This window comes from Microtus oregoni, unplaced genomic scaffold (assembly GCF_018167655.1).
Source record: "Microtus oregoni isolate MIOR12 unplaced genomic scaffold, Mior012 000032F_ref0000030, whole genome shotgun sequence".
NCBI lineage: Eukaryota > Metazoa > Chordata > Mammalia > Rodentia > Cricetidae > Microtus > Microtus oregoni.
In genome coordinates this window covers 19,789,979-19,814,558 of record NW_024543091.1, presented here as the reverse complement: position 1 = coordinate 19,814,558, position 24,580 = coordinate 19,789,979, and the positions used below count along the sequence as shown (strand labels likewise).

General features: G+C 47.6%; 1 protein-coding gene across 3 annotated transcripts in view; it reads right to left on the bottom strand.

Moving 5' to 3' along the window:
* Positions 1-271: 271 nt before the first annotated feature.
* The window catches only part of Tln2 (talin 2), a 418,592-nt gene continuing 394,283 nt past the window's right edge, over positions 272-24,580 (bottom strand). For 2 of the 3 annotated variants that reach the window (XM_041679349.1, XM_041679350.1), the window contains 6 exons: positions 23,617-23,741; positions 11,159-11,284; positions 9,198-9,260; positions 8,878-9,105; positions 5,859-5,984; positions 272-4,353 (listed from right to left, as the gene is read on the bottom strand). In XM_041679349.1, coding sequence (XP_041535283.1) covers positions 4,225-4,353; positions 5,859-5,984; positions 8,878-9,105; positions 9,198-9,260; positions 11,159-11,284; positions 23,617-23,741 — 797 coding nt within the window. In that variant the 3' untranslated portion in view covers positions 272-4,224. The remainder of the gene's footprint in view (positions 4,354-5,858; positions 5,985-8,877; positions 9,106-9,197; positions 9,261-11,158; positions 11,285-23,616; positions 23,742-24,580) is intronic. The other variant, XM_041679351.1, reaches the window with a different exon arrangement.

Here is a 24,580-nt window from a genome sequence, read left to right as displayed (position 1 = left end):
AGGAAGCCTAGTTCTTTCAAAGTGAAGAAGAAACAACGCCTTCCTATTCAAGCTAGCTTCTGGTGTCAGCAAAGCGGAAAAGAACTGGGTGACAAGCCTTCTGGTTGACTACTGGTCTTATCCCTCACTCTCATACACCTTCCCCCTCCACATCTTTGGTTACTATGGAGATGGTTGGCTTAAAGAAGAATATCTTCCCCAAGACGAAGACACTCTCTTCCCTCTTTTTTGTCTCCCTCCCATTGCCATTAAACTTTCACACAAGTTCATTGCTTTAAAAGTTTATTTCTGATGAATAAAAAAAATAATTTATGTGATTAGATAAATTAATTTATGTGATTAAACATTATGACAAGGGCAGAGCTTCTCTTTCTTGTCTTCTAGTGGGCACGGCTGTAGAGGGGTTTGCATGTTGTTGCTTCCTGTTAGGCTGGGAGCTGGGTTCCAGGGAGACCAGATAAAAGCTAGCCCACTTCACAGAAAAGTATCAGCTCTTCACGGTATTTGCAGACGAACAGAAGGTCCGTCTTCACGCTCATTCCCAATGACCATAACCTCAACACACCAGGCACAAACTCAGAGCAGTGGAGCAGTGGTGTTGGGGGTTTGCAGAGGGTGCCTTCCCTAGCAGATGACCCTCTGGGAGGGACTCGGTGGAGAGGTAAGACCTGTGCCACCAAGACCTCTGGCTTTCAGGACTCTGGGGACCATTGCCTCTCAGCCTGAAAGTGAACTTTTCCTTTGGATTCCTTGCATTTGCTAAATCTCTTAGAAGCATCTGGCCCCTGGGTCGCAGAGTGCTTATTTCCTCTAGGGGTCAGAGCAGAGCCCATGGGCAATCTGTGCTAGGATCTTAATCCAAACATCCTAGAGGTGCTGCCACAGCCTGCAATTGCGGAGCTCAGGGAGATTTGGGGGACCACTTGCCAGAGAGGAAAGAAGGGGAGCTGAGAGCTGGTTTTACCACCTCCACCCTGGTTCCTTCATGAGGTTTTGGTTCTGGAGTCACTTAGGTGGTGTTGGGGAGAGATACATCCTTTTAGGTAGTGGTATATTTTGGCTATACTTTGCATGTGTGCTGTCGGGAATGAACCCAGGGCCTTGCGCTCACTAGCCAACCATTCTAACCCTAAGTTACACCCACCAGCCTTTGGTTTTCTGAGACAGGAGCTTGCTACCCAGCCCAGGCTGGCCTTAAACTTGTGATCCTCCTGTCTCCACCTTCCAAGTGTTGGGATTACAAATGTATGCCACCACACCTGGTTTTCAACAAATGAGGGGTTGGCTGCGGTTGCCTGCACTCTCCCCAGCTGGTAGAGTATGCAGAAGACAAGCAGATGACTCTGGTGAGCAGCTTGGGGGCTTTTCTGGATTAAGCATATACGCCAGCAGATCTGGCAGTGTCTTAGCTATGAAAGGCTGTGCACAGATGGGAGCCTGGGCAGCTGCCTCTGAAAACCACAGCAACAACTGGCAGACTGGCTAGGTCTTAAGTATCTGTTTATAATGACTTCTAAGACTACCCCCAACTGGCCAGTGGAAGTGCTACCCAGGGCTGTCTGAACAAACATGTCTTTTGCATCCCGATCCAAAGAAGCAAGCTAGATGGAATTCCCCAGTCACTGGACACATCCCTCTTTTGATCATCAAAAATGGAAATTTTGGACAGATAGATCAGCCTAAGAATTCTAAACCCAACAGCAGCTTCTCTCTGCGGATAGAGGTGGGAGAGCACTCATCTGCATACCTAGCCCCTTTCCCTCACAGAGGGATATGGTTTACGCTCCGGGCCTTGGGCCACTTTTCTTTGAAACTACTCCAAAATGCAACTCACTGCATCTGTATTCTTTCTGCCTTAGGAGCCAGAAGTCCCCTCGGTGCCTGAGGACACCACCAGCAGCATTTATCAAGTAATGGCCATAGTCCAGTATTTCGTCCATTTTATGAAATGAGGAGAGACCCAGCCAGCCACAAGGACTTTCACAAACATGGACGCCGCATGGGCAAGCAAGGGACAGGTGAGACAGGACCACGGCAGGTGATGCCTAGGAACCACCTCCCCGCCAAGTTCCTAGAGGCACACCGGTCCAGACAGGAGGGCAGACTCCTGTTCTCCTGAAACACTCCTCACAGCCAGAAAGGGCAGCCCTCTGCTTTTCATTTGTTATAGATTTTCCTCCAGTATTCACTTCTGTGAAGGTTTTTAACAACCCCCGGGCAAGGACAGAGAACTCTGCCTAGAAGCATACCCTACAGGAAGGAGGGTGAGCTGGCTGCAGGAGGGCCTCCTGTCCTGCTGCATGAGGTCATTATCACATCCTGATCGTGAACTTTTGGGTCTGACTTAATAGCTTTGGAAAGCCCCCAGCAGAGACATGAAGAGTTCCACTGAAAGACGGTGAGCAAGACCATCTGCTTTCCCATGAGCACCCAGGGCTCCCCAGCATCCTCCTCTACTGGATCTGAAGCCTGCACACCCTCTTTCCCTCCATATGCGCTCACCATCAGCTCTCCACCCACACCCCACTCTGTATATCCTTCTACCTGTCTGAAAAGAATTCCCATGGGGGGCACTCATAAGTCCCTATAATCTGGGAAGCTTCTGAATTTAATTATATTTTAAAACTGTGGCACAGGGGTAAACCGCTGGAGAAGACTCTCCTGGCCAGGTTGAAGGACAACTGTTTTTTTTCCCCACCAGACTACCAATATTTCTTCTTTGGTAGAAATCTGGATCTAGGTGCTGAGTGTAACACACACCATGGTACTGGCATCAGATCATTAAGGGACGGGAGCGCCTGCCTTCAGCAGCCATCAGTCTTGAAAACAATATGCCGCTATTACCTTTTTTGCCCCTTTGGGAGACAGGGTCTCACGTGGCCAAGGTGGTCTCTAACTTACTGTGTAGCTAAGGATAATCTTGAACTTCTGATTCTCCTGCCTTCATCTCCCCAGTGCTGGGGTTGTAGACATGTGCCATCACACCGAGTTTAGGTGATGCCAGCAATGGAACCCGCTTTGTGCCAGCTAGCCAGGCCAACACTACCAGCCAAGCTACAGTCCCAGCATGGCCCTACTAACTCTGGTTTTCCCTTCATGAATTCATGGAAATCTGCCGGGGCTTGCTTGGTATTAGACCCTTGGCCATCGGCCATTTATCCTTCACCCCTCATCTTAGGCAGGGGCTCAGATCAAATGTAAACTCAGGGATCTATGCTGTAGTAAGATGAAGGGGGGCGGGGAATACCCTCTTTGGGATGGAAGAGCAGAGAAAGTTCTAAACAGACAGCCTTCCACCTTGAACTTGGACCCTCCTAAGAGCACAGGAGCTGATAATGGGACTTGAAGGTGGGAGGCTCCTCATTCCCAACTAAATCCCTCTTGATTTTTCCTCCAGGGGGCGCTGCGCTGAGACCCATCAGGGACACAGTTTGTGTGTGTTCATTTGCATGAACCAAAACAGTCTTGCAGAGTAAGGAGCCCAGGATTTTATTTGGGCCCCTGCCCACCTAAACCCTGACCACTTTCCACAACTCTGCCCTTTGGGTTACGGAGAGAGAAAAAAAATAAAATAACTTCCATTTTTTCTGGGGTCACATGAATACAAGATGGGTGTAGATTGTACAAGTAGCTTACACACTGAGGCAAGAAAAGCGTGCAAACGGGGCAGGGGTTCTTCACCCCCGTGGGCAAATCAGTGCTCCAAACTTACAAGGACCTCTGTGACGCCAGACCCAGAGTCCACCTGGGAGCGTTTCTGGCTTTCCTAACAGTGTCCGACTCCAGCTTCTGTCTTCTCTCTAGTGAGAGAATATCTGTGTCCGCGATACTGACGAGTCCTGTGGGCCATCACTGTTGTTCTTTTCCTAGTGTGGCGATGTCACAGAGGCCCTGGAGCAGCCTTGGAGGACAAAGACTAAGGTGTCTGAGAACAACATAATACTGACTTCTCTCTTTTTGGTAACAGTCCATGAAATGCGTGCCCCTCTCTCCTGAGATAAAGCGAGGCACGAGGGGAGCTGGAGGGGCTGTGGTGGGACACTGTACCGTGAGGTCATGATCATGCAGTCGGTGGTAACAGGACCGAGGAGTGAGAAAGAGACTCCAGGTAGAGGGCCAGGCATTTCCAGGAAGTGCCCGGCTCTTGGGAGCGCTGCTCTGTCCAGTTCTTGTTGGGGGGCGGGGGTGGCACCACCTCCTGGGGCTCGCCATCGTGGGCAGGCACTAGCCCTCATCCTCCCTCAGCTCGGTGGGTAGGAATTTATACTGCTGCTGGCGGATCTGGGCCAGCTTCTTCCGGGCTTCCTCCAGCTCTCGCTCTTTCTTTAGCATTTCTTCCTGGGCTGCGATGATCTGGAGGGAAACAGTAAGATGGGCTTTACTGGAGGCCTCTGTCTTCCCCGGGCCCTCCAATGATGGATACAGAAGAACATTCTTCTTAAAAGAAACTATTTATTTATTTTGTGTGTGTAGCGTGTGTGTGCAGGTGCCATAACACACAACCACAGCTCACATGTAGAGGTCAGAGGACAACGTGAAGACATCAGCTCTCTACGTGCAGCACGTGGGTCCTGGGGATTGAACTCAGGCCTCCAGGTCTGGTGGCAAGCGCTTTACCCTACAAGCATCTTTACTTGCTGAGCCACGATACTGGCCAGGAGCAGCATTCTTAGCTCTGAGCTAAGCTGTCTACACCATGGCTGGGTTCTGAGACTCAGTTGATCAGAAAAAAACAAGCTGACTTCTGGGCAGGTAGGGACTCAGCAGCAAACATCTCCTGTATCCATACCAGGCCTGATGCCTATACTTGTCTATAGCATCCCCTTATGTCAAGCCTGTGAAAGTCCCGTATGTACAATGAGGGGTCTGAGGCTGAGAGGGGTGGGCCATGGCAGTGCATCAGTGTGTGTGTATGTGGAGGCCAGAGGTCAACTTTGACTGCTGTTCCTCAGGGAGCCATCCACCTTGATGCTGGAGACAGTGTCTCTCAGTTTTACCTGGAACTAGACTGCCTGTCTCTTTCTCCTCAGCATTGGTATTACATACGTGCACACCACATCTATTCTTTTTAAAAACATAGGATTTGGAGATCAAACACATATCTTCATGCATGAATGGCGAGCACTTTACCCACTAAGCCATCTCCTTAGCTTCCTCCTGCATATTTTAAATAATCTCCAGGTGATTTATAGGACTGAACGTAATGCGAACACCGCACACATATAGCCAAACTGTATTTATTGTTTAAAGAATGACTGGAAAAAACAGCCTGTCTACGTTCCGTACAGCTGCAGTTTTCCCTGAGTATCTTCAAGCCGCTATTGGTTGAATCCCAGGATGCGAAAGTTGTGGATAGATACAGAGGACAGAATGCACGCACTTCATGCTTCTAAGGTCGAAACTGAGGAGTACTAGCTAACTGGTCCAGTGGAGGACGGCCAGGACGGCAGTTCCAAAGACATCCTGCTCTATTCTAGGCTAGTCTGTTCCTTTCTTTCTCTGTGACAGAAAAGCTTGATTGTAGCTAGGTGCATGGCTACCAGGAAAAGAACCCTACATGTCCCATCCTCCCGCGTGACTAAGTGCTGACCAACAGTATGGGAGAGGAAGTGAGGTTTGTAAGTTCCAGTGCTTGCTCTCATGGGACACTGAGGTTGGTAATTAAGCCACCTTGGACCCAGTTGCCAGGGGCAACATCTAGAGAGGGAGGGTAAGGTGCAGTCTGGGTCTCAAACATGGCAGAAACATCATGCCTTTCCTAAATGGCTTCATAAGAAGAAAGGACCTTGCAGCCTGTGTAAGGCACCGTTTAGCCAGCTGTCTGGCAGCTGCACATTACTGTGGGGTTAGCCTCTCACCTGAGCAATGCCTCCCACAAACTTTGTTTTCACGACAACATCATCATCGTCAGCTTTGCCGAAAGCTGCCTTCTGGGCTGCACGGACAAGATTGTCTGAGGCTCTTTTCACAGCGTTTCCCGCTGCCTAGAGAGGGAACAAGACACACGGGACATCATTAGCAACGCCACACGGGCCTGGCAAGAACAGACATGAAGTTCACGAGACGAAGTCATAACACAGAAGTTTCCTGGAGCCAGCGAGTACCCATCATCTGTCTACACATCAACTCCTCCAGCACTGACCACATAAGCTTTTTTTTAAAAAATGCATTTATGTGTGTGTGTTTATATGGGTGCATGTGTGTAGATATGGAAACCAGAGAACAACCTCAGGAATGCCACCTACTTCCTTCGAGACAGGGCCCCTCAGTGGTCGGAAGCTCACCAATTAGGTTAGACTGGCTTGTTGGTGAGCCCTGGGGATGCTTTTGTTTCTGCCTTTCCAGCCCTGGAATTACAAACAGACGCTGCTATGCTCAGCTTTCTTACATGGGTTGTGGGGATCAAGTTCAGGGCCTCATCCTTACAAAGAGAGTGCTTTTCCCTGCCTGAGCACATGCTCTGGAGGGGAATGATGAGACACAACTAGCAGCTTATGCTTGTGATAGAAGTCCATGCAGGGGCTGCCCCCTTAGTCTGAAAAACAGCTGCTCCGTGGCCCTAACTTCACATGTATTTGAAGTCTTGGCCCAGATTTCATGCTTTCCTGTAGGTCATGGCAATGCTCACGTTCCCTTATTGAGGTCCTTGGGCGTTCTCTGATACCTTTGTTACCATCCTTACCATCCTTGGGACAACTCTATTCTGGGCAGTAGCAACTTTAGGACAGGGGCAATTATTAATAATTAAACTCTTTGTGCCCTCGGAACCTGCTACAGAGGCTGCTCCGAGTTGGGATTCACTGAAGGTTTCCAGAGGGAGTGGGGGGCTATGCATGTACAAGCCTGGAGCATCCGCTCTTGCAGGGGGGCTAAGTCTTGTGAGTAGCGGACTTTATGGATAGACTTGAAGTCACAGCTAGGTTTGTGCTTTATGAACAAGGATGAAGTGACTGCTGGAGACAGATCTAGGTAAGTCTGTCAACAGAAGTCTCCATCTTTTTATTACAGACTTCTGTCCATTCTAGTTTACTCTTCTGTGTGTTTGAGTACACACGCGTGCATGCACATAGAGGTCAAAAGTTGGCTGGCCAGTGAGCCCAGAAATCTGCCGGTTTCTGCCTTCTTTACACTAGGATTACAGGCCCAAGCCACTGTGTCTGGCTTTTATGTAGGGGTTGGAATGAAATTCAAATCCTCATGCCTGTACACGCAAGCACCTTACCCACAGAGCCATCTCCTCAGCCCCCTAGTTTATCTTAACCTTCAGGGAGCAGGGCCCTAGGGAACTGTCTTCTGCCAGCTGCGGTCTAGAATTATCTTTTAGTGGTGTTCAAAGAGTCACTAAATCTCCTACGTTCCTTGCCCACCTCTCTCAGAGTCAAGAGTCTAGCTCTAAGGGACAGCCATGACTTTGAACTCCTGATCTTTCAGCTTCCAGCTCCCCAGGTCTGCTTTCACAGGCTCACACCACCAACCCTGTTTTATGTGGTACGAGGGACTGAACCCAAGGCTGAATTCATGCTAGGCAAGCACTCTGCTGGACAGCCATATCCCTAACCCTCAAACCCCAGCCTCTAACTTAAGTGGTTTCCTTAGAGCATCTCCTGTACTTAAAAGTCTCACATCCAAGAGAGGAAAAAGGATTTTAAAAATCGTAAGAGATTTCTGAGTCTGTAAGAAGCATCTGGACTTTCTGCCCTTTATGGTTTCATTCATGATGTATATATCAGATCCTGGAAGCAATTATCAACCATCTATATAATAACACTTATCACAGTAAAACTCTAGAAAGCTGGAAACAAATACAATGTCGGAAGCATGGGGGAAACTGGCGTAATCAGCTGATGCAAAACCATGCAATCACTGAAAAATGAGACCCATGAAGAATGGAGTCTCCACCTCGAGGAAGAATGTGTATGACAATATGTATGCAACAGAGAAGCAGATGCATCTTGCTATGACCACAAGCAGACACAATCATCTCATGTAGACGACAAGAGGAACGGAAAACAAACATTTTTGTATGAGGGCACTGAGGCAATGCAATTTTGTTTCTCATTCAAATGTTCCCTTCATTGTGTTTAAAACAGTTTTTATTTTAATATATATATATGTATATATACATAATGTGTGTGTGTGTGTGTGTGTGTGTGCGTGCGTGTGAGCACACATGCCGTGTGGATATCTGAAGAGAACTTGTGGGAGTCAGTTCTCACCTGCCCCTATGTAGATTCTGGGGTTAAACTCAGGTCATCAGGTTTGGGAGCAAACACCTTTACCCACTGAGCCATCTTTACAGCCCTCAAACAATGTTAAACAATCAGAACAATGTGTATGTATGTTGAAGAACTTGATTGTTATAAACATACTTTCTAGATTTCGGGAAGGAAACCTTCGCAACTTTCTGAAATCCCCTCTGGGCATTCTCTCTCTGCTTGAGCAAACACTACCCGAGGGCCTCCTCTGAGTCAGGTGCCATGAAGGTGAGGTACCTGAGATACAGCTGGGACACAGAAAAATACAGGCAGAGGTGCCATGGGATAGGGACCATAAGAGTGGCCAGGCCAGGGGCTCTGGCAGGACAGAGGAGAGAGTCAAAAAGAGTTTCCCAAAAGAGGTGACTTTGAATTCAGTCACTGAAGACTAGCAGGAGTTTGCTGGATTGGGCTGGTGAGAAGCCAGACCATCCCAGGTGAGTGACGGTCCACAGGCACCAGCCCAGAAGGCCCCGGTGCTGTGTGGATGCGGTGGGCAGTGGCTGTGGGATACACGGATGCAGATGGCAGAGGATGAGGCTGCAGAGAGACAGAGCTGGCGGATGGAAAGCCTGGTGGGTCATGCCAAGGAAGTGAGACGGTCCCCTCTGGTGACACTTACCCGCTCCAACAGGAGTATTTTCCCACCAGCATCAGTGACCATTACCTGTAGCCGCTTCATGGCCTCTGAATCCTGGTCGGCCTTCACCTTGCAGGCCACCAGCAGCTGAGCGGTCGAAGCCGCAACCTGCTTGGCAGATGAGATGAGCTTTTCCTCGCTGGCATGTCCCTGAACAGAGGCATTGGCCGCCTCACAGAGACTGCTGGTTGCTGCTGCCACCATCCGGGCCTGAGGACAGTCAACACACAGGTGACCCAAGGCCCAAACCTCCCTTGGGGGAATCCACAAAACAAATGAAGAGGAAGGAAAAGGTGACTCACGGCAGAGATCAGCCCCTGTGACCACTGTCCATCATCAGCAGCGTTGGCAGGGATGGAGCCCACCTGTTGGAAAGGGGAGGGAAGTCTGCCATGAGCAAGGCAAGCTGCAGTCACCCTAAACCCTCTTGTGCCCTGAAACCAGACATACAGCACTGTCTGGTTACCCTCACCAAGAGCACTGACCTTGGAATGGTCCAATCATTCCCCTCACAGGATCCAGCCACAGATCCATTGGGTCAGCATCTGCTGGCCGGTGTTGCCTGGCCTTATATGCACAAAGGACAATGTTCCAATGGTTCCCCTTTGGCTGCTGGTGGCACATTTCCAGGCAATGATGGTTTGGGGCTCTTGTTGAGGCTGACTTGCTTTGTTACCTTTCTTTTGCTATACACACTAAAGCCTCCTTCTTCAAGGGTCAAGAGCAATTTAAATCTCTCCTACTTGCACCCGGAAAGCCATGGTGTGAGATTCTGGCAGAGGAGATGCTAAAGGGTGGTGTATTTCCCTCTATGCAAATGAGGGCAGACCCTAGTTCTAAGGAAATTTCCTCAGTAGTGGAGAGAACAAGAGGCTGGGGGAAAGAGTCCCATCTCTGTTTTTGCTTTAAAAATCGCAGCAAATGAGAGATTTACTATCCAGATCTCCAGGGTATTGCTGCAGGAGATAAGAGATGAGCACCGCAGTTTGAAAACAAGATTGGAGATCCATCAATAATTACAGATAACTTCCTGAGTGTCAGGCAAATCCCCAAGACTCCCATATAATTCTATAGCTCCCCCAATATCAGCTGAATTTCCTTTCCCAATTTTTAAATGCCTGAACAAACAGAGTGCCATGGAGGACAGGAAACATACTACATTCAAAATAGATTCTCAGGCATATCTGTCTAGCATATAGCAATCAGTCGTCTTTTACTATGGCTGAAGGAAGCTGAATACATCAATGATCTATCTGCCTCTATAGGTTGTCCAGTCAACAACAACTTGATGAAAATGTACAGCAAGACAGGCACAGGCAGGACCTATAGAGATTCATTGAGAGGCCCAGGGGTCAGCCTGCATCCTTGGGCGGGAAGATGTACATCCAGTGATCTTGCATGACATACCACGTGATGGTTTGGAAGAAGAGCAAGTACGTACTTTAGAGCAAGATGCACAAAACTTCCTGGTAGAAGCTGAACAGTCACTGGTCAGGCAGAGCTCTTCCTCTGTTTTCTAAAACTCGACCCAACTCTTTGACTATGGGCAACAAAGGCCTCGTAACATGCGCACAAGTGACCGAGTCATCCTCAGATCTACAACTCAAGAGGTTTCTGGAGAGCCTCTGTATTCGGGAGGCTCTAAGCAAGATCCAGCCTGGATAGGATGACCCCATGTATGGGAACAACAGGGCACATGACACATTTTAAATACTGAAAAGCAGTGATATTTTTATGCCTGTGCATAAAATGTGTGGATTGGATTAACGGCAATGATACGGATAGAGGGAATCTCAGATTTAAGTCTAGACCGGTCGTGTGAGCCACAGGCTCAGGAAGGCCCTAACTGCTAAGCCAACCAGCATTCATTTGATGGTCCTAAAACCAAGTGGAGACATTTGGAGTTGGGAAGTGGGATTATAGGGCCCCTGACTGTGGCACTTACCAGGTTGTTACCAGGAAATGCTGACAGTTTAAACAGCCTAATGCACAGTGGGACTGTAAGTGTCTCATTCAGGCCCTGATCTCTGCCTGGAGTGGGTGGGATGTTTTCCCTAATGAGAAGCAGATGAGAAGCCTGGGAGCCAAAGCCTTTACTCAATTGATGGAATTTAAGCACAGCTTTCAGTGGTGGGGAAAAGACTTGTATCCCAGCAACAGGATCCCAACACGCAGCTCCTTTTCAAGCCAAACATTTCTCCTCTATCACTCAGTGGCTCTCCCTCCACAATGCCCTATGGCTTGGCCACCCAGGTTTACCCACCTTGCCTTGGGCCACCAGCTCCCTCTGGGCTGCTGAGGCTGATTTGACCAGGGCACTTGTGGCAGCAGCAATGGACTTAGCGGCTTCTAAGATCTGTTCTTCAAAATCCAGGGTCTCGTCTGCTTGCTATAACGGAAAGAAAACCAAGTCAAATGCGGATGTGCAGCCACAGGGGGCTCTTTCTGCCAAACTACTTACTGCTCCATCACCTGGCTCTTCGGGTGTCTATTGCTTTTTGTTGACAAGCCACACCCAGGGCAGGGAGGCCTCTCCATCTGCTGCCTCCCCTCCCCTTCCACTAGAAAGCAAAAGCTGTTAGTAGTGACATTCTATACACATTTTAAATCAGGAAAGTCTGAGACAAACTACTTCTCCAGATCACAGTCATGAAAATTCACAGTGAGACACTCAGAAGGCTCCAGAAATATCAATAACCCAACTCAAAGTAATCAATTATTCAAGCCAAAAGAAATGAGTGGTGACATACTTGGCCAGAACCTCAAGCTCAAAATGGTTTTGAAAATAAGGGAAGTCGGTTATTAGTTCTAGAAAGTCTGATTTTGCTTGGGTGAAAACAAAAGCAACTCAGGATTGACACTTCTGTGGCTGAGTTATAAGTCAGCCACATTGTATACGGGAGCCAAAGAACAAACAAGGTTGTCTCAAGATTGTCCTTGTTCAGTTACCTCGATGCCCAAGCAGGGCTCTGCCTCAGGAAGAGCCCTGGACACCACCGCCACATCCCCTGATGCCAAAACCAACCAGGAAGATGGGGAGGTACTCTGGGGGAAACCAGGCAAGTATAAGGATGGTGGTCCCAGGCTGGGTAGGATGGAGTAGCACATTTTGGGGTAGCAGAATGGAGGACTTATGAGGTCTATTGGGTTAACATTCTGTGCGACTCTAGGTCAGTGTGGTTTGGCTGTCCTTGGTTTATAAACTGTTGATGATGTGATTGATACCTTTGAGCATTAGAAGACAATGGTCAGATACAGCAATGCTTCTCTCTGTATGTATACTGAAATCAGAGTCAAATTTATCCCACTAATAATCTTATGTATACAATCCAGTGTCATTAAGTATATTCACAATGTTGAGTAACAGCAAGACATTTCTGGGGATCTACTATCTGGCCAACCATTTACTGAAACGAACTTTACATTTTTATGGTGAGAAAGCCTAGGTTTTAGTGAGGTGACTGGGCCCAGAGAGCTACATAGCAACCACAGGATACTCAGTGGGGTAAGAGAAATCAAGACAGCACGGCTTCCAGGTGGAGGATGGTAGGCCTATGGTCGTGTGGCAGCATGACGAATCGGAACCAGAATCTGAACCCACATCTCTCTGAATTCAAATTTGTGCATGCCTGTCAGATTGTGTCACCCCTGAGGGCACCACAGAAAAATGATAGTCCCAATAAACCTGCAAATGGGCTGTTTGGAACTTTAGGCACTACAGATACCGTTCTTCCCTCTCTTTCCCACCTCTCTCTGTGTATGAGGCAGAAAACCACCTTGGGAGTCACACTTTGGGATGACCCCCCCCCACTTTTTTTGAGCCACGCTCTTTCATTGGCCTGAGGCTTAGGTTGTCTGGGCTGGCAGGCAAGGGCCAAGAAGCTCATCTTTACTTCCTCAATGCTGGGATTACAAGTTCAAGTATGCACCACTGTGCCTGGCTTTTTTTTTTTTTTTTTTTTTTTTTTATATGTGGGATCTGGGGCTTGAACCCATGCTTACACAGCAAGTATTTTACTGACTGGTGTCCTTGACCCCTAGCTCCGTATTCATAATATCTGTATCTTGAGCCTTGAAAAATACGGATCATGATTATTTTTACAACACATGCTATCAAAATAAAAGCCGAATGCACTAAAAGTGGAGGTGAAGGGTGAGAGTAGGATGCTGTAGGTTCCCAGGGAGAGCAGGATGCTGTAGGTTCCCAGGGAGAGCAGGATGCTGTAGGTTCCCAGGGAGAGAATGTCTTGCCCAAGAGTATTCTGGATAGAAAGCGACTCAGCTTCATGTGCTCATCTGGGGTTAGAAGGGTCTAGGACTTGTTTACCGCAATGTGAAAATGACTTATTAGAAGACACTGGCATAAGCTGATTTGTATGCATTGGCCCCAAATACACGACCTCAGGTTTATATGGAGACACAGAAATACACATGAATATATACGTTGTATATATTCATTTAATGACCTGGAGATTTTCTGAAAATTCCCTCTGCCAAAGAAAGTGAAGCATAGAACAGACTAAGGCATCAGGGGAATCACCCAAGGGACCACTTCCCCATTTTGCTGACGAGGAAATGGAAGCCTGTAGTAGCACCCCAAGTCTCCCAGACTTGCCTCAAGCAGCCTCCAAGTCCAAGCTCGTGTGACAGCAACAGAACGCCCATCATGAGATTCTGACTTAAGTCTCAAGAAAACAGAATTCCCTTGTAACCCAAGACCAAGGCTCCACACAAGAATCTTGGTCACATCTGATTGGAATGCCCTTCCTGCCCCCATCTTCTGCCACCCTGGAGACTTTGACTTTAATTAAAACACACACACACACACTTAAATATCTAAGTTGGAAGTATTTTTGGCACCCAGAGTTTTTTTTTTTTTATAATGGCAACCATTTTAATTTTTCCCCACTTTTACTTTTCTTTCCATCACATCTTATTTTCTGACGCTCCAGCTCAGACACGAAGAGCTCCCCCAAGAAAGGCAGATGCTCGGATGCTCCGGTCTGGGCAGAGGCCCTTAGTGAGCCATGGGTCCGCATCTCTCTCTAAAGCCAAGGTTACCGCTGGGACGAAACACCCACCATGAGCCACGAGAACCAGCCATCCTGTAGACTCACAGACAGTGGGATTTCCCGCAGAGGGCAGACCCGGCCTGTGGTTTGCCTATCAGCTCTGGTACCTACTGGCAGGCAGGATAAAAACATGAAGGGAGGGTAGGGCAGTAAAAAGGGAAGGAGAACACAGCCTTTGGGCATGTGGTAAAAAGAGGAGAAAGGTTTGTTCTCTGAAGGGCTATCCTATATGAAAAGTATCACAGCCTACATATGTAAGGTGTGTTCTGAGAACGGCCTCCATCGGAGTGGGAAGAGCAGCAGTGTGGAGAGCAGCCAGGGAATGCCAGTGCAGAACCTGCAGAGCAGGCACCACGGCCGCTCAGGCCTGCTTCCCTCAGCAAAGCTTCATTCCTGTCTCCTCTACAGAAGGCTGAGTGGTCACTTTCCTCTCTACTTTATTTACTTATTTAATTTATCTGGTTTTCCGAGACAGGGTTTCTCGGTGTAGCCTTGGCTGTCCTAGAATTCACTCTGTAGACCAGGCTGGACTCGAACTCAGAGATCTGCCTGTCTCTGCCTCCTGAGTGTTGGGATTAAAGGTGTGCGCCACCACAACGGGCCCTTTCCTATTTAATTGAGACCCTTTGCTGACCTGACCCAGGATGGTCAGACCTGTCTCTCTCTCTTTGGAAAATGGAAGACTATGAGATGCTTACTCCTGAGTTATTTTCCCCAACACTGGAACGCAAAAAGCTTTCATGATTGTTAAAACTCATCCCTTGAAGAGCACGATTGGGGTTGGTGAGATGACTAAGCTTGCTGCCAAGCCTGATGACCTGTGTTTGATCCCTGGAACCCATATGGGGGAAGAGGAGCCAACTCCTTAAAGCTGTGGTACACCCCTACTCCCAGAACTGACTAAATAAACTTAATTAAAAACTAAACAGCATGAATGATCTCATGCACATGCACAGGGCTGCCTCGCATGAAGGGAAGGCAATGCCCTTGAGAAACCACAGGCTCAGAGATCCCTTCTGCAGAGTTACCCACAGGCCTGGTTGAGGATGCAGACTGTGCGGCGGCAGGTCGGGATGAGGCTCTTATTTCTACAAGAGGTGGTCAGGAACACTCTGGGAAGCACAGGGTGGTTAGGTTCGCTCTGTGATCTGGTTAAGGCTGCATTCAGTTTAAGTTTTTCCTGCACCAGGCAGGAGAACACATGTGATACACGGTAGTTGAATGACTTATTGCCTTTGTTCAAAAGAAGCCCTTGAAAGTTCCGGAGTTCAGCCAGGACACAGTAATGGAAGTGGGGGCTAGGGATGTAGCTCAGTTAGCAGAGCACTTGCCTAACATGTACAAGGCCCTGATTTTGAGACCCAGTACTGCACAAACTGGATGGCAGTATACATGTGTAACCCTAGCCTTCAAGAGGTGAAGGTAGGAGGATCAGAAGTTCAAAGTCACCCTCAGCTACACAGAGAACTAGAGGTAGTCTGATTACACAGCACCAGTTTCTGACATGAAGTCCTATGACATTAAGACATCTGTAAACACGGCTTTATATCAAGAAGCCCTCTTGCTAACACTGGCTCTGGGAAGATGTTTAGCACAAGTAGAAAGTACCACCTAGTGAAGTTAGTCACTAACTCTCAATCTTGAGTGCCAGGTCCCTTGTCCTGGTCTCCTCTACTGGAAAGGCTACTGGCTGGGTCACCACCAACTCTTAGCCCTGTCTTTTCTGGGTAGTCTGGATGTCTGTAGCTGAAGTTGGGGTTGTCCTCACCTGGGCTGTTTAACAGCTTCAAGAGAAGTCTGGGTATCTTTAGTGACATTTTCCTGTTGCTGGCTGTCTGCAGGGACCACCATTTAAAGCCAGAGAACAGTTGGGCAAGGATACGCCTGGGGTTGGTTCCTTGCTGTCCACTTCCCACGTTGAGGGAACGTGATACCCCTGACTCTACTCTGATACATTTCAGACTTCAGAAACTCAAGTCCCATTGGGCGAGAGAGGAGGAAAAGAGTGGGAAAAGCTGTCTTTCATTTTTATCTTACGTTTTTGTCGTTTGGGACTCTCAACCTTATATTTGCAGTGACTCATCCTTCATTCCCTCCTGGCCTGGAGGCAGGACCGCTGGAAGTAAATAATTCATCTATATAAAACACGAAAACCTCACAGTAGATAGTCAAGGATGGCTGACATATAAATTCATTACTTCTCATTGTACTGGGGACGGAACCCAGAGTCTTGCACACTTGAGGCAAACACTGTATTATGGAGCTACATCTCCAGGGTCCTCATACTTCAGAAATTGCTTTTTAGGCTACATCTTTAGATGAGGTGAGTCTATTTGGGTCCTGTGCTGCATGCATGCTTCGTGTTATAAATAAAACACGAAGTAAGGATAAAGAAGCTTCAAGGGACGCATGGTGTCGATGGGCACTGCTTTTGGCTTGTCCCTCAATCCCAGTCCACGCGGTGGATAACTTGGACACGGGTCACTGTTCCATACTGCCTAATGCATCACTTGTGCGTTTGCACCACCCTTCTCTGGGCAGGAGTTCATCAATTTTCTTTGGTTTTTAGCTGAGACATGCTTATACTTCACATTACATTTCGGTAAGATGCTAAGTAGAATAATAAGGAAGTGCATTTTCCTCTCCACCCTCAGGAGTCCTGTCTCCTTCCTGCTCTGTCTTTAGTGATTCACCCACACTCCCTGATGTCCACCGGGGACGTGTGGGCAGGGAGAGCATTTGGCTCCATGGTCCTGTTTCTCACCCATTTTGTGAATTAGGCCCCTGAGACCCTTCAACCAGGAACAGCCCTAACCTCTGCCCCCATCTTAGAGTTAAGAGACTTATCTTCCTGTTTTCTTGAGACAGAATCTAATGTATCCCAGGCTGGCCTCTAATTAGATATGTAGAAGACTGCCTGAATTTCTGATCCTCCTGTCTCTTGGATTAGATGCAGGCACTATGCCCGGTTTATGGGCACAGGAGATTGAACCCAGGACCTCATGAATGATAGACAAACTATCAAATGAGCTACATCCCCAGGTCTGAGAGACCAGACTTTAAAAAATTATTTTTCTTTCTACTGTGTGTACTATGGTGCGCGTGTGGAAGTTCGAGGCCAGCTTTCTGGAGCTGGCTCTCTCCTTCCACTGTGGGGTTTGGGGATTGAACTCAGGTTGCCAAGCACACACAGCAAGCACTTTTACCCCCCTCGTCACCTCACCAGCCCAGATTGGACTCTTTGAGCGCTAAAAAGTACCATGACTGTTTTCCACACAACCAGCGGCACGTGCCAAAGAGCTACTCAAGCTATTCCCCTCCCCTCAGCTCACACCTTGTCGTCTCCTGTGTTAGACTTGCAGAGTGGCTACTGCTGAAACAAGGTCCCATCAAGTCAGAAGTTCAGTGGATACCCAGGACTCCTACAACATAAAGAAGGTCTTTTCCTGCCCGTTGGATGCAGGAACAGGCAGCCATGTTTTTCCTTTGTGCTGAATCTGGTTGCTACTGGCTTGCTTCTGGTTTTGACCTGAGAGATGCTTTGGGGAGAAAGTCTTGGCCAGAGTATACAATGGCTGCATCCGTTTGTGTTCTGGCGGACCCATGGAGGGGTTGGCTCGAGGACCGCCTTCATCCTTAATAGTTCTAACAAAAGGCAAATCTCCCAGAGCAATTGGCTCCCCTTCACAGAGGCCTCATCTCAAGGGAAGCTCAGGGTAACACAGAGAGAAACCCACCGCTGTGCAGTTCATGTCTGTGGCTAGACAGGCACCACCTCCACATCCAGCCATACACTAAAACGTGAATTCCTGTAGCATCCACTGGAAAAAACCCAAGTCTATATGGTCAGTATCCAGGAAATAGTTTTCCCACAGAATAAATTGCTTTATTGTATTTTTGTGCTCACTTTCAAAATGAAAAGTAATACCACTGAGATGCTCTTCTAATTACTCTCTGAGTGGTGGAAAAAATTCGTCAGGATTTTGTCATGCTCTCAAAAAGAGGAGGGACATTTGGACATTAACCTAGTCAATATGGTCAATAGAACCCTTTCAGGTATTAAGTGAGACACATTTGGTTCGTCTTAGAAACCTCTGGTTTGAGTCTTTTATGCATGCAAGAACCTGACAAGCACCTGGCAGAGGCATGGGAACACACTCTCCGTGCTCATCTCTTGGCCTGGGGTCAACGGCTGGTATATGAGCCCCACGCCTATAGCGCAGCCACGCCAAAAACACTAAGCTTGCCTTCCCACTTCACAGAACACCTGGTCGCCTCCTCCAACTCAGCACATCAATTGGTAACACGGGAATGCTGGCCAGCAGCAAAGTTACCCAAAGAAACACAACACTCCCATCACTTCCAGCAAGCGGGCTTCATCTGAAAGACCTTTTAGAGCTATGCTTCAAAACAACTGTAATAGCCTCCTACCTCTTTCATACGATCATTTGCCATTTCAGTTAAAGAATTGTGAGCGGATGGACCCAAGGCCAAGACCCTAAGCTGTGCAAACATGGGGCGGGAGTGTCACAGTTGCTCTGAAAACCTACTCGATCAAGCACCTGCGGACACACACAGCACACTCGCCACTGGGAAGGGACTCCAGGACTCCAGCACAGCATGTCCTCCTCCTGTACTGTCGTCTGTAACCATCACCACTCATTCTCTTGTGGAGGCTTCTAGATATTCCCAAGGTCCCTTTCTGACATCTCTAGTTATACTATTGCCCTGCCCCTCAAAGTGTGTGTGTGTGTGTGTGTGGGGGGTGCTTCTCTACAGTCAGGAGTGCTCATTAAAAGAGTTCTTTTCTCTTAAAACAACACAATAACAAAAAACCAGGCTGGGAGCACAGCCATGTGGTTTCCAGAAAACAGTGCTTATGAAGACTTGGGGCTAGAGAACTCAGAATGAACTCATATACGTTCCACAGACTCATTTATGGGAAGAGGTCAAAGCAGCCAGAGAGGGCTGACATAGACTCGAAAGAATGCTTTCCCGGTCATTGTCCAACTTCCTGCCGAGCCAATTAGACGACGTGTTTACGTTCTGACTGCTGGGTTCTTCTAAATACTATCAACCTCTGCTTATAAGTCCACCTGCAGCAGAACACCGCCAGAGCGGAGTCCACAGCACAGTCTCTTCGTCAGACACACTTGGTCCCAGCTGAGGTTTGTATTAAGCCAGCGGCTCAGCATCCATACAGTGAGTACAGATACTGTGGTAAGTTATCGATAATGTGTCTTTATCTTTTTTTTTTACATTGAAAAAACTTGATTATAAAATTTCCTCTGTGAGAGTGTGCTGAGAATTAGGATAAAATTGAATCAGGAAGAAAACTCTAGATGGCTGTGTTTGCCAGTTACAATCTTATATCAAAGAGATGGGTTGGAATCTTCCCACTGAATATTCTTTAATATTCTCTTAAGAACTGCTCACTGCATACAACTAAACTATAGGAAATGTCTTAAGCTTTCAGGAGTTATGACTCCTTCCCACAACAAACAATAGTAGCAGTGATACAGGCTGCTGTGGTTTGGAACAAAATGCCACCCTGCATAGGTTCATGGTTGTGAACATTCGGTCTTCAGCGGTGGGGCTGTTTGGAAAGGCTACGGGACCTTTAGGAGATGAGGTCTTGCTGAAGGAGAAATGGGGTTTGAGGTTTGATTGCCAGACCCCACTGGTTTTCCTCTCTCTTTGCTTCCTGACTGCCAGGCCTTCCCTGCCATGAAGGATTGTAACCCTTCTAAACTATATGCCAAAATCCATCCTCTCTGTATGTCAGTGGCTTTTGGTTGGGGTAGTCTGTCACAGCAACAGAAAGGTAACGAAGACACAGGTCTTAAAGGTTACAAGAAGCAGAATAAAACATAACAAAGTAAGCACTCTGCCATCTAAACCCATTTGTGATTTTTAGTATATTCTTTCCTGTTGCCTTCTAAACTTTGTTAGGACCCCCGGAGAAAGGGCAAGACACTGTAGGAATATGCTTGATATATAGTTGGATTAAATAACAACCTAATATATCAAACATATCACACAGAGGCCTGCAGAAAAGGCATCCAGGTTTGACTGAGCTTGACAATAGGTACAGTACTGATGGCTACAGATGCAGGAGCCAGTGGCCGCTGCAGGATCTCCCGGCCTGCCTCCGAGCAAGTCTGTAGGTGCGGTAAGGGTGCCAATAGCAGGACTGCCGGCACACGCTCTGAGCCCAGGGCCATTTCCCCAGATAAAAGGGAAGTCTGTCCATCACTCACATCTGAGAGACTGCAGGTTAAAGGAGATGCTTCGGTGGGCAGGGCCCAAGGGTGGAACTGTAGCAGAACCGTCTTCAGATGCCAGACTGTTCTCTTAAAACAGATAACCCGAGAATCAGGTGACCAATGCAGCTTGAAGTCATCACCTCCCCTCTCCCAAATTATTTCTCAGAGCAGTGCAGGTGTTCTGCAGGGACGATGGAAGTCCACATTCATGGGCATGTACAAGCATGTGTGTGTGGGAGGGGCAGGGTCACAGTTACAGGGGCAGGAATGCAAGAGCAATGGCCATTTATGGCTCCCCGGAAACTTTTGTTTAAGGTTACAGGAGACAATGGTGAAAAGTAACCTCAAATTATTGTTGTTTCAGTAATATTTTTTAAGCTGGGAAAATTTTTTTCATGAAGGCAAGGAGGATATTATACACCATGGGAGAAATTTCCCAAAGTGGATGGCTCTCTTAGCAAAACAAAAGTTGCGTGCTTTGGGATGGTAAGATTCTCTGAGACACTTTCATAGATAATGCCTGTGTGGCAGGAACCTGTGGTCATCAGGAAGATTACTCTCCACTGTCCCAGAAGTAGCAGCCACTCTTCCCAACATCAGGTCGGGGGCCACCAACAGCAAACACCGTCAAATAAAGAAACCAGATCAATGGTGCTCACTTCACCTTCACAGAAGAACCCCTCGGCTCTTTCCTAAGACCCCTATTGCAAATATGAAACCTAGTGCAAGGGGCCTCGCTGGCCTCCTGCACCTCACTGGCCTCCTGCAGCACTCATCCCTGGCTTCTGGTGTGTGTCGGCTTTCAGGGTTGTTTTCCAGAACTTTAATACAGAACCTGTCATTTCCTCCCACCCAAGTACTAAACAGGCCCGACCCTGCTTAGCTTCCCACATCAGCCAAGATCAGGTACATTCAGGGTGGTGTGGCAATAGACCAGAACCTGTCATTTCCTAATCCCACCCCATGCTTAGACATTCTCTGCCCATCTCCTTCATTTCAAAGCATCGTTCATGGCTGCATATGCTTTTACCATCTCTTCCCCCGGAACTCGTTCCATGAGCATCTTCATGTGATGCAGTCCTGGCAACTACCGCTCTTCCTTGCTGAGACGGACTAACAGTCTGCAGGAAGACCCCAACTTCTCATTGCTATCAGCAAGGTGTCAAAGAACAACCCTCTCTTGCAGATCTTGGATTTCTTCCTCAGAACAGGACCCAAAGCAAGTCTAACAGCTTAAAAAACCTTATAAGGTTTCAATGGTCCTAGGGACTAGAACCATTTTCTTTGCCAATGGAGACAAAGAAGAAATGGGATGTACAGAAGCTGCCACCCCAGCCGTATGTTCCCATCCTGTTCATTCACATGGTCCAGTTGTGGCTAGCCACGTCAAGGGTCAGATGACTTCACCCCTAATGAGGTAATAGACTGGTCTGGAACATGTCTGTGGCCTTGTCACTTGCCCTCCTATCCCATAGGGAACCGCGAAAGACCTTTTCTTTCACACATTTTCTGAAGATGAAAGATGCATTTGGTCACAGTGATGGTGACCGTGGTGGTGTGGCCACCATTTACTAAGACCTAGTTAGGCACTGTGTTCTGACATTAGCGATTATATGCTTCAACAACAATCCTGCAGGATGAAGGAGATTCCACTAAGTCTGTTTTCCAAATCAAGAATACTGAAACAGATGAGACACCAGACAGAGAACAGACAGGAGCTCAGGAGCACCCTAGAGAAGGGTGGGGGCGGGGCTGGGTGTTAAATGAGCAGCAGACTCCTTCACAGACTGCAGGTGCTACCTGGCCCACAAGGAGCCTTCCCCTGCTGAAGGGGGCCTCTTGGGAGAGACTCAATGAGCCTAAGGACATGCAAATTAAACCGCAAAACTCAGAACCTAGGCAGACTCAGCCTTCAAGTGTTTTTCATCCACTAGTAACTTGATTTGCAAAGCAGAAACAAAAACCTAACCAGAATATGCCGGTGTCGCTAACCCACAAGCAGAGCTTAAACTCTGATAATATCAGATGATCCAGAGCACCAGCGGAACCCCAGCAAACACAAAAGTCAGGGGTCAAAAATCTCCAGTTCCACCTTGATGAGGAAAATCTGAAATGTGTTTGCTATTGCAGCCGATGCTAGGAGATCGGTCAGAATGCTGAAGGTTTTAGGAAAGCTCCAACTTGAACAGATTCATGAGCCTCCTGTGTCCTGCACACACCTTCTCTTGAACACGGCTTTGGAAAGGGTTGGTACCTTTCAGCCCTCAGATTCCATCTTTCAGTCTGACAAAAAGGTAAAATTTTAGGTAGTCACAGTCCTAAACTGGGGGTTCAGATTTTGGGGGGGGGGTGAAAAGAGCCTGATTTTATTTCCATGTATGTGGGTCATGGGGAAGTGAACTGTAGACAGCATCAAGAAGGATAGGAAGAAAAGGAAGCCTCCTTGGGTCCCACCATCTTCCTGAAGATGGCCAGAGTGTGCGGTGGGAAAGTACATCTGCTTACCATGGCTGAGCCTGGAGATGGGCGAGCTCCTACTGCCCCAGAAAAAATAATCTCTTTCTTTGCCACTTCTCTAACGTACAGTCTCCTGTACACACTGAAACTGTCCATGGCTGAATGCACCTAATTCTCTACTCATGTGTCTGCATGCATATGTGGAAGCCAGGGGTCAAGTATCTCCTTCAATTGCTTCTCTACCATATCTCCATATATGTATATTTAGATTTCTTTTTAATTATGTATACGTATGTGTGTGTGTGTATTTATGTGTCTGAATGGGTGCGTGAGTACAGTGTCCATGGAGTCAGAGAGGGAGTGGGATTCCTTGAAGCCGGAGTTACAGACGGTTGTGAATCACCTGTTGTGGGTGCTAGGAACTGAACTTGGGTGCTGTGGAACAGTGACAGCAAGCGCTTTTATCTGAGCATCTTTCTAGTCACCCCTCTTGGTTTTTTTTTTTTTTGAGATACAGTCTTTTGTTGAACCTGGAACTTACTAGTCTGAATGGCCAGCAAGCCTCAGCAATGCTCCTGTCTGCCCCAGCTCCCCAGTGCTGGGATTATAGGTGCACACCACCATGTGAGTTTTTTACATGGGTGCTGGGAAATCCAAACTCGGTCTTCATGTTTTCCCAGTAAGCACCTTACTGCCTGAGTCATTTGCCCAGGCCTGTTGTTTCTAAGAAAACAGGATACTCAATACTGCTATTTCTGTATGAAAGGCAGGAGGAAGCCGGTGAACTGAAGGCTGTCAGTCTGTCTACTCACAGGGACTTTTGACAGAAACATTGACAACCTGTTTCACACAGTGGAGTTACACACAGCAGGCCGTGGATGCTCTGCTTCTCCTCTAAGTACAAGTGACCAGCAATGAACACTCACCTTTGGTTTTGCTCTCGGCTTCAGCTGCTCTAACTTCTTGGCCGCGGCTTCAATGGATGCTGCAGCTCCCAGCAGCTCTGTTTCTGCAATGACGGTTGGGTCTTCTGGATCCACCCACTCTGTTCCTAAAATCAGTCCCAGGAAAGTCACTCTTGGCAGGTGGAGACATGAGGGTACTGGTGTAATTACAAACAAAATCTAAACAGGCATTTTGGATGGCCCCATGGGCCTCCTCTCTGCATAAGGGATCCCTACCTAACTTCTTCATCTTCTGCACACAGGGACTAAGGGGAGCTAATCTGCTTTTTTAAACCAGCTACATGTGTAGCCCCGTCCACAGGAATGGCCATCGATGGCAGATTCATCAATGGATCAAGGTTCAGAGTGCCTTCTGATTTATGCTCATGAGACTCTAGGCCACAGAGCTTTGACATTCTCTTCAGGGAATGTGAGGAAGGGTCACATGCCTCAGAAAAAGTGCTCTTCTTAGAGAATCCGTGTAAGCAAGTAAGGGTGTGCAAATGCTGTATTCAGTGCAATTTCTTATACACAAGAATATTATTATTACTATTATCAAAATTACTTATAAAGTACTTACCTCATTTTGGTTTACATGTATGGGTTTTGCTTGCATGCATCTTTGTGCACTATATGCAAGCCTGGTGCCTGCAGAGGCTAGAGGACATTGAATCCCCCCTGATCTGGAGTTATAGATGGTAGTGAGCTGCCATATAGGTGCTTGAAATCAACCCTGGGTCCTCTGCAAGAGCAACAAGTGCTCTTAACTGCTGAGACATCACTCCAGGCCCTAATCACTTTCTTTGATATGACTAGAGATTGAAACTAGGGCCTAGCACGTGCTAGGCAAGCATTCTCCCCCACCAAGCTATATTCCTAGTTCCTCTCCCCTATCCTTTTTTTTTTTAAATTTTGAGATAGGATCTTGTAAAGTTGCCCAAAGTTC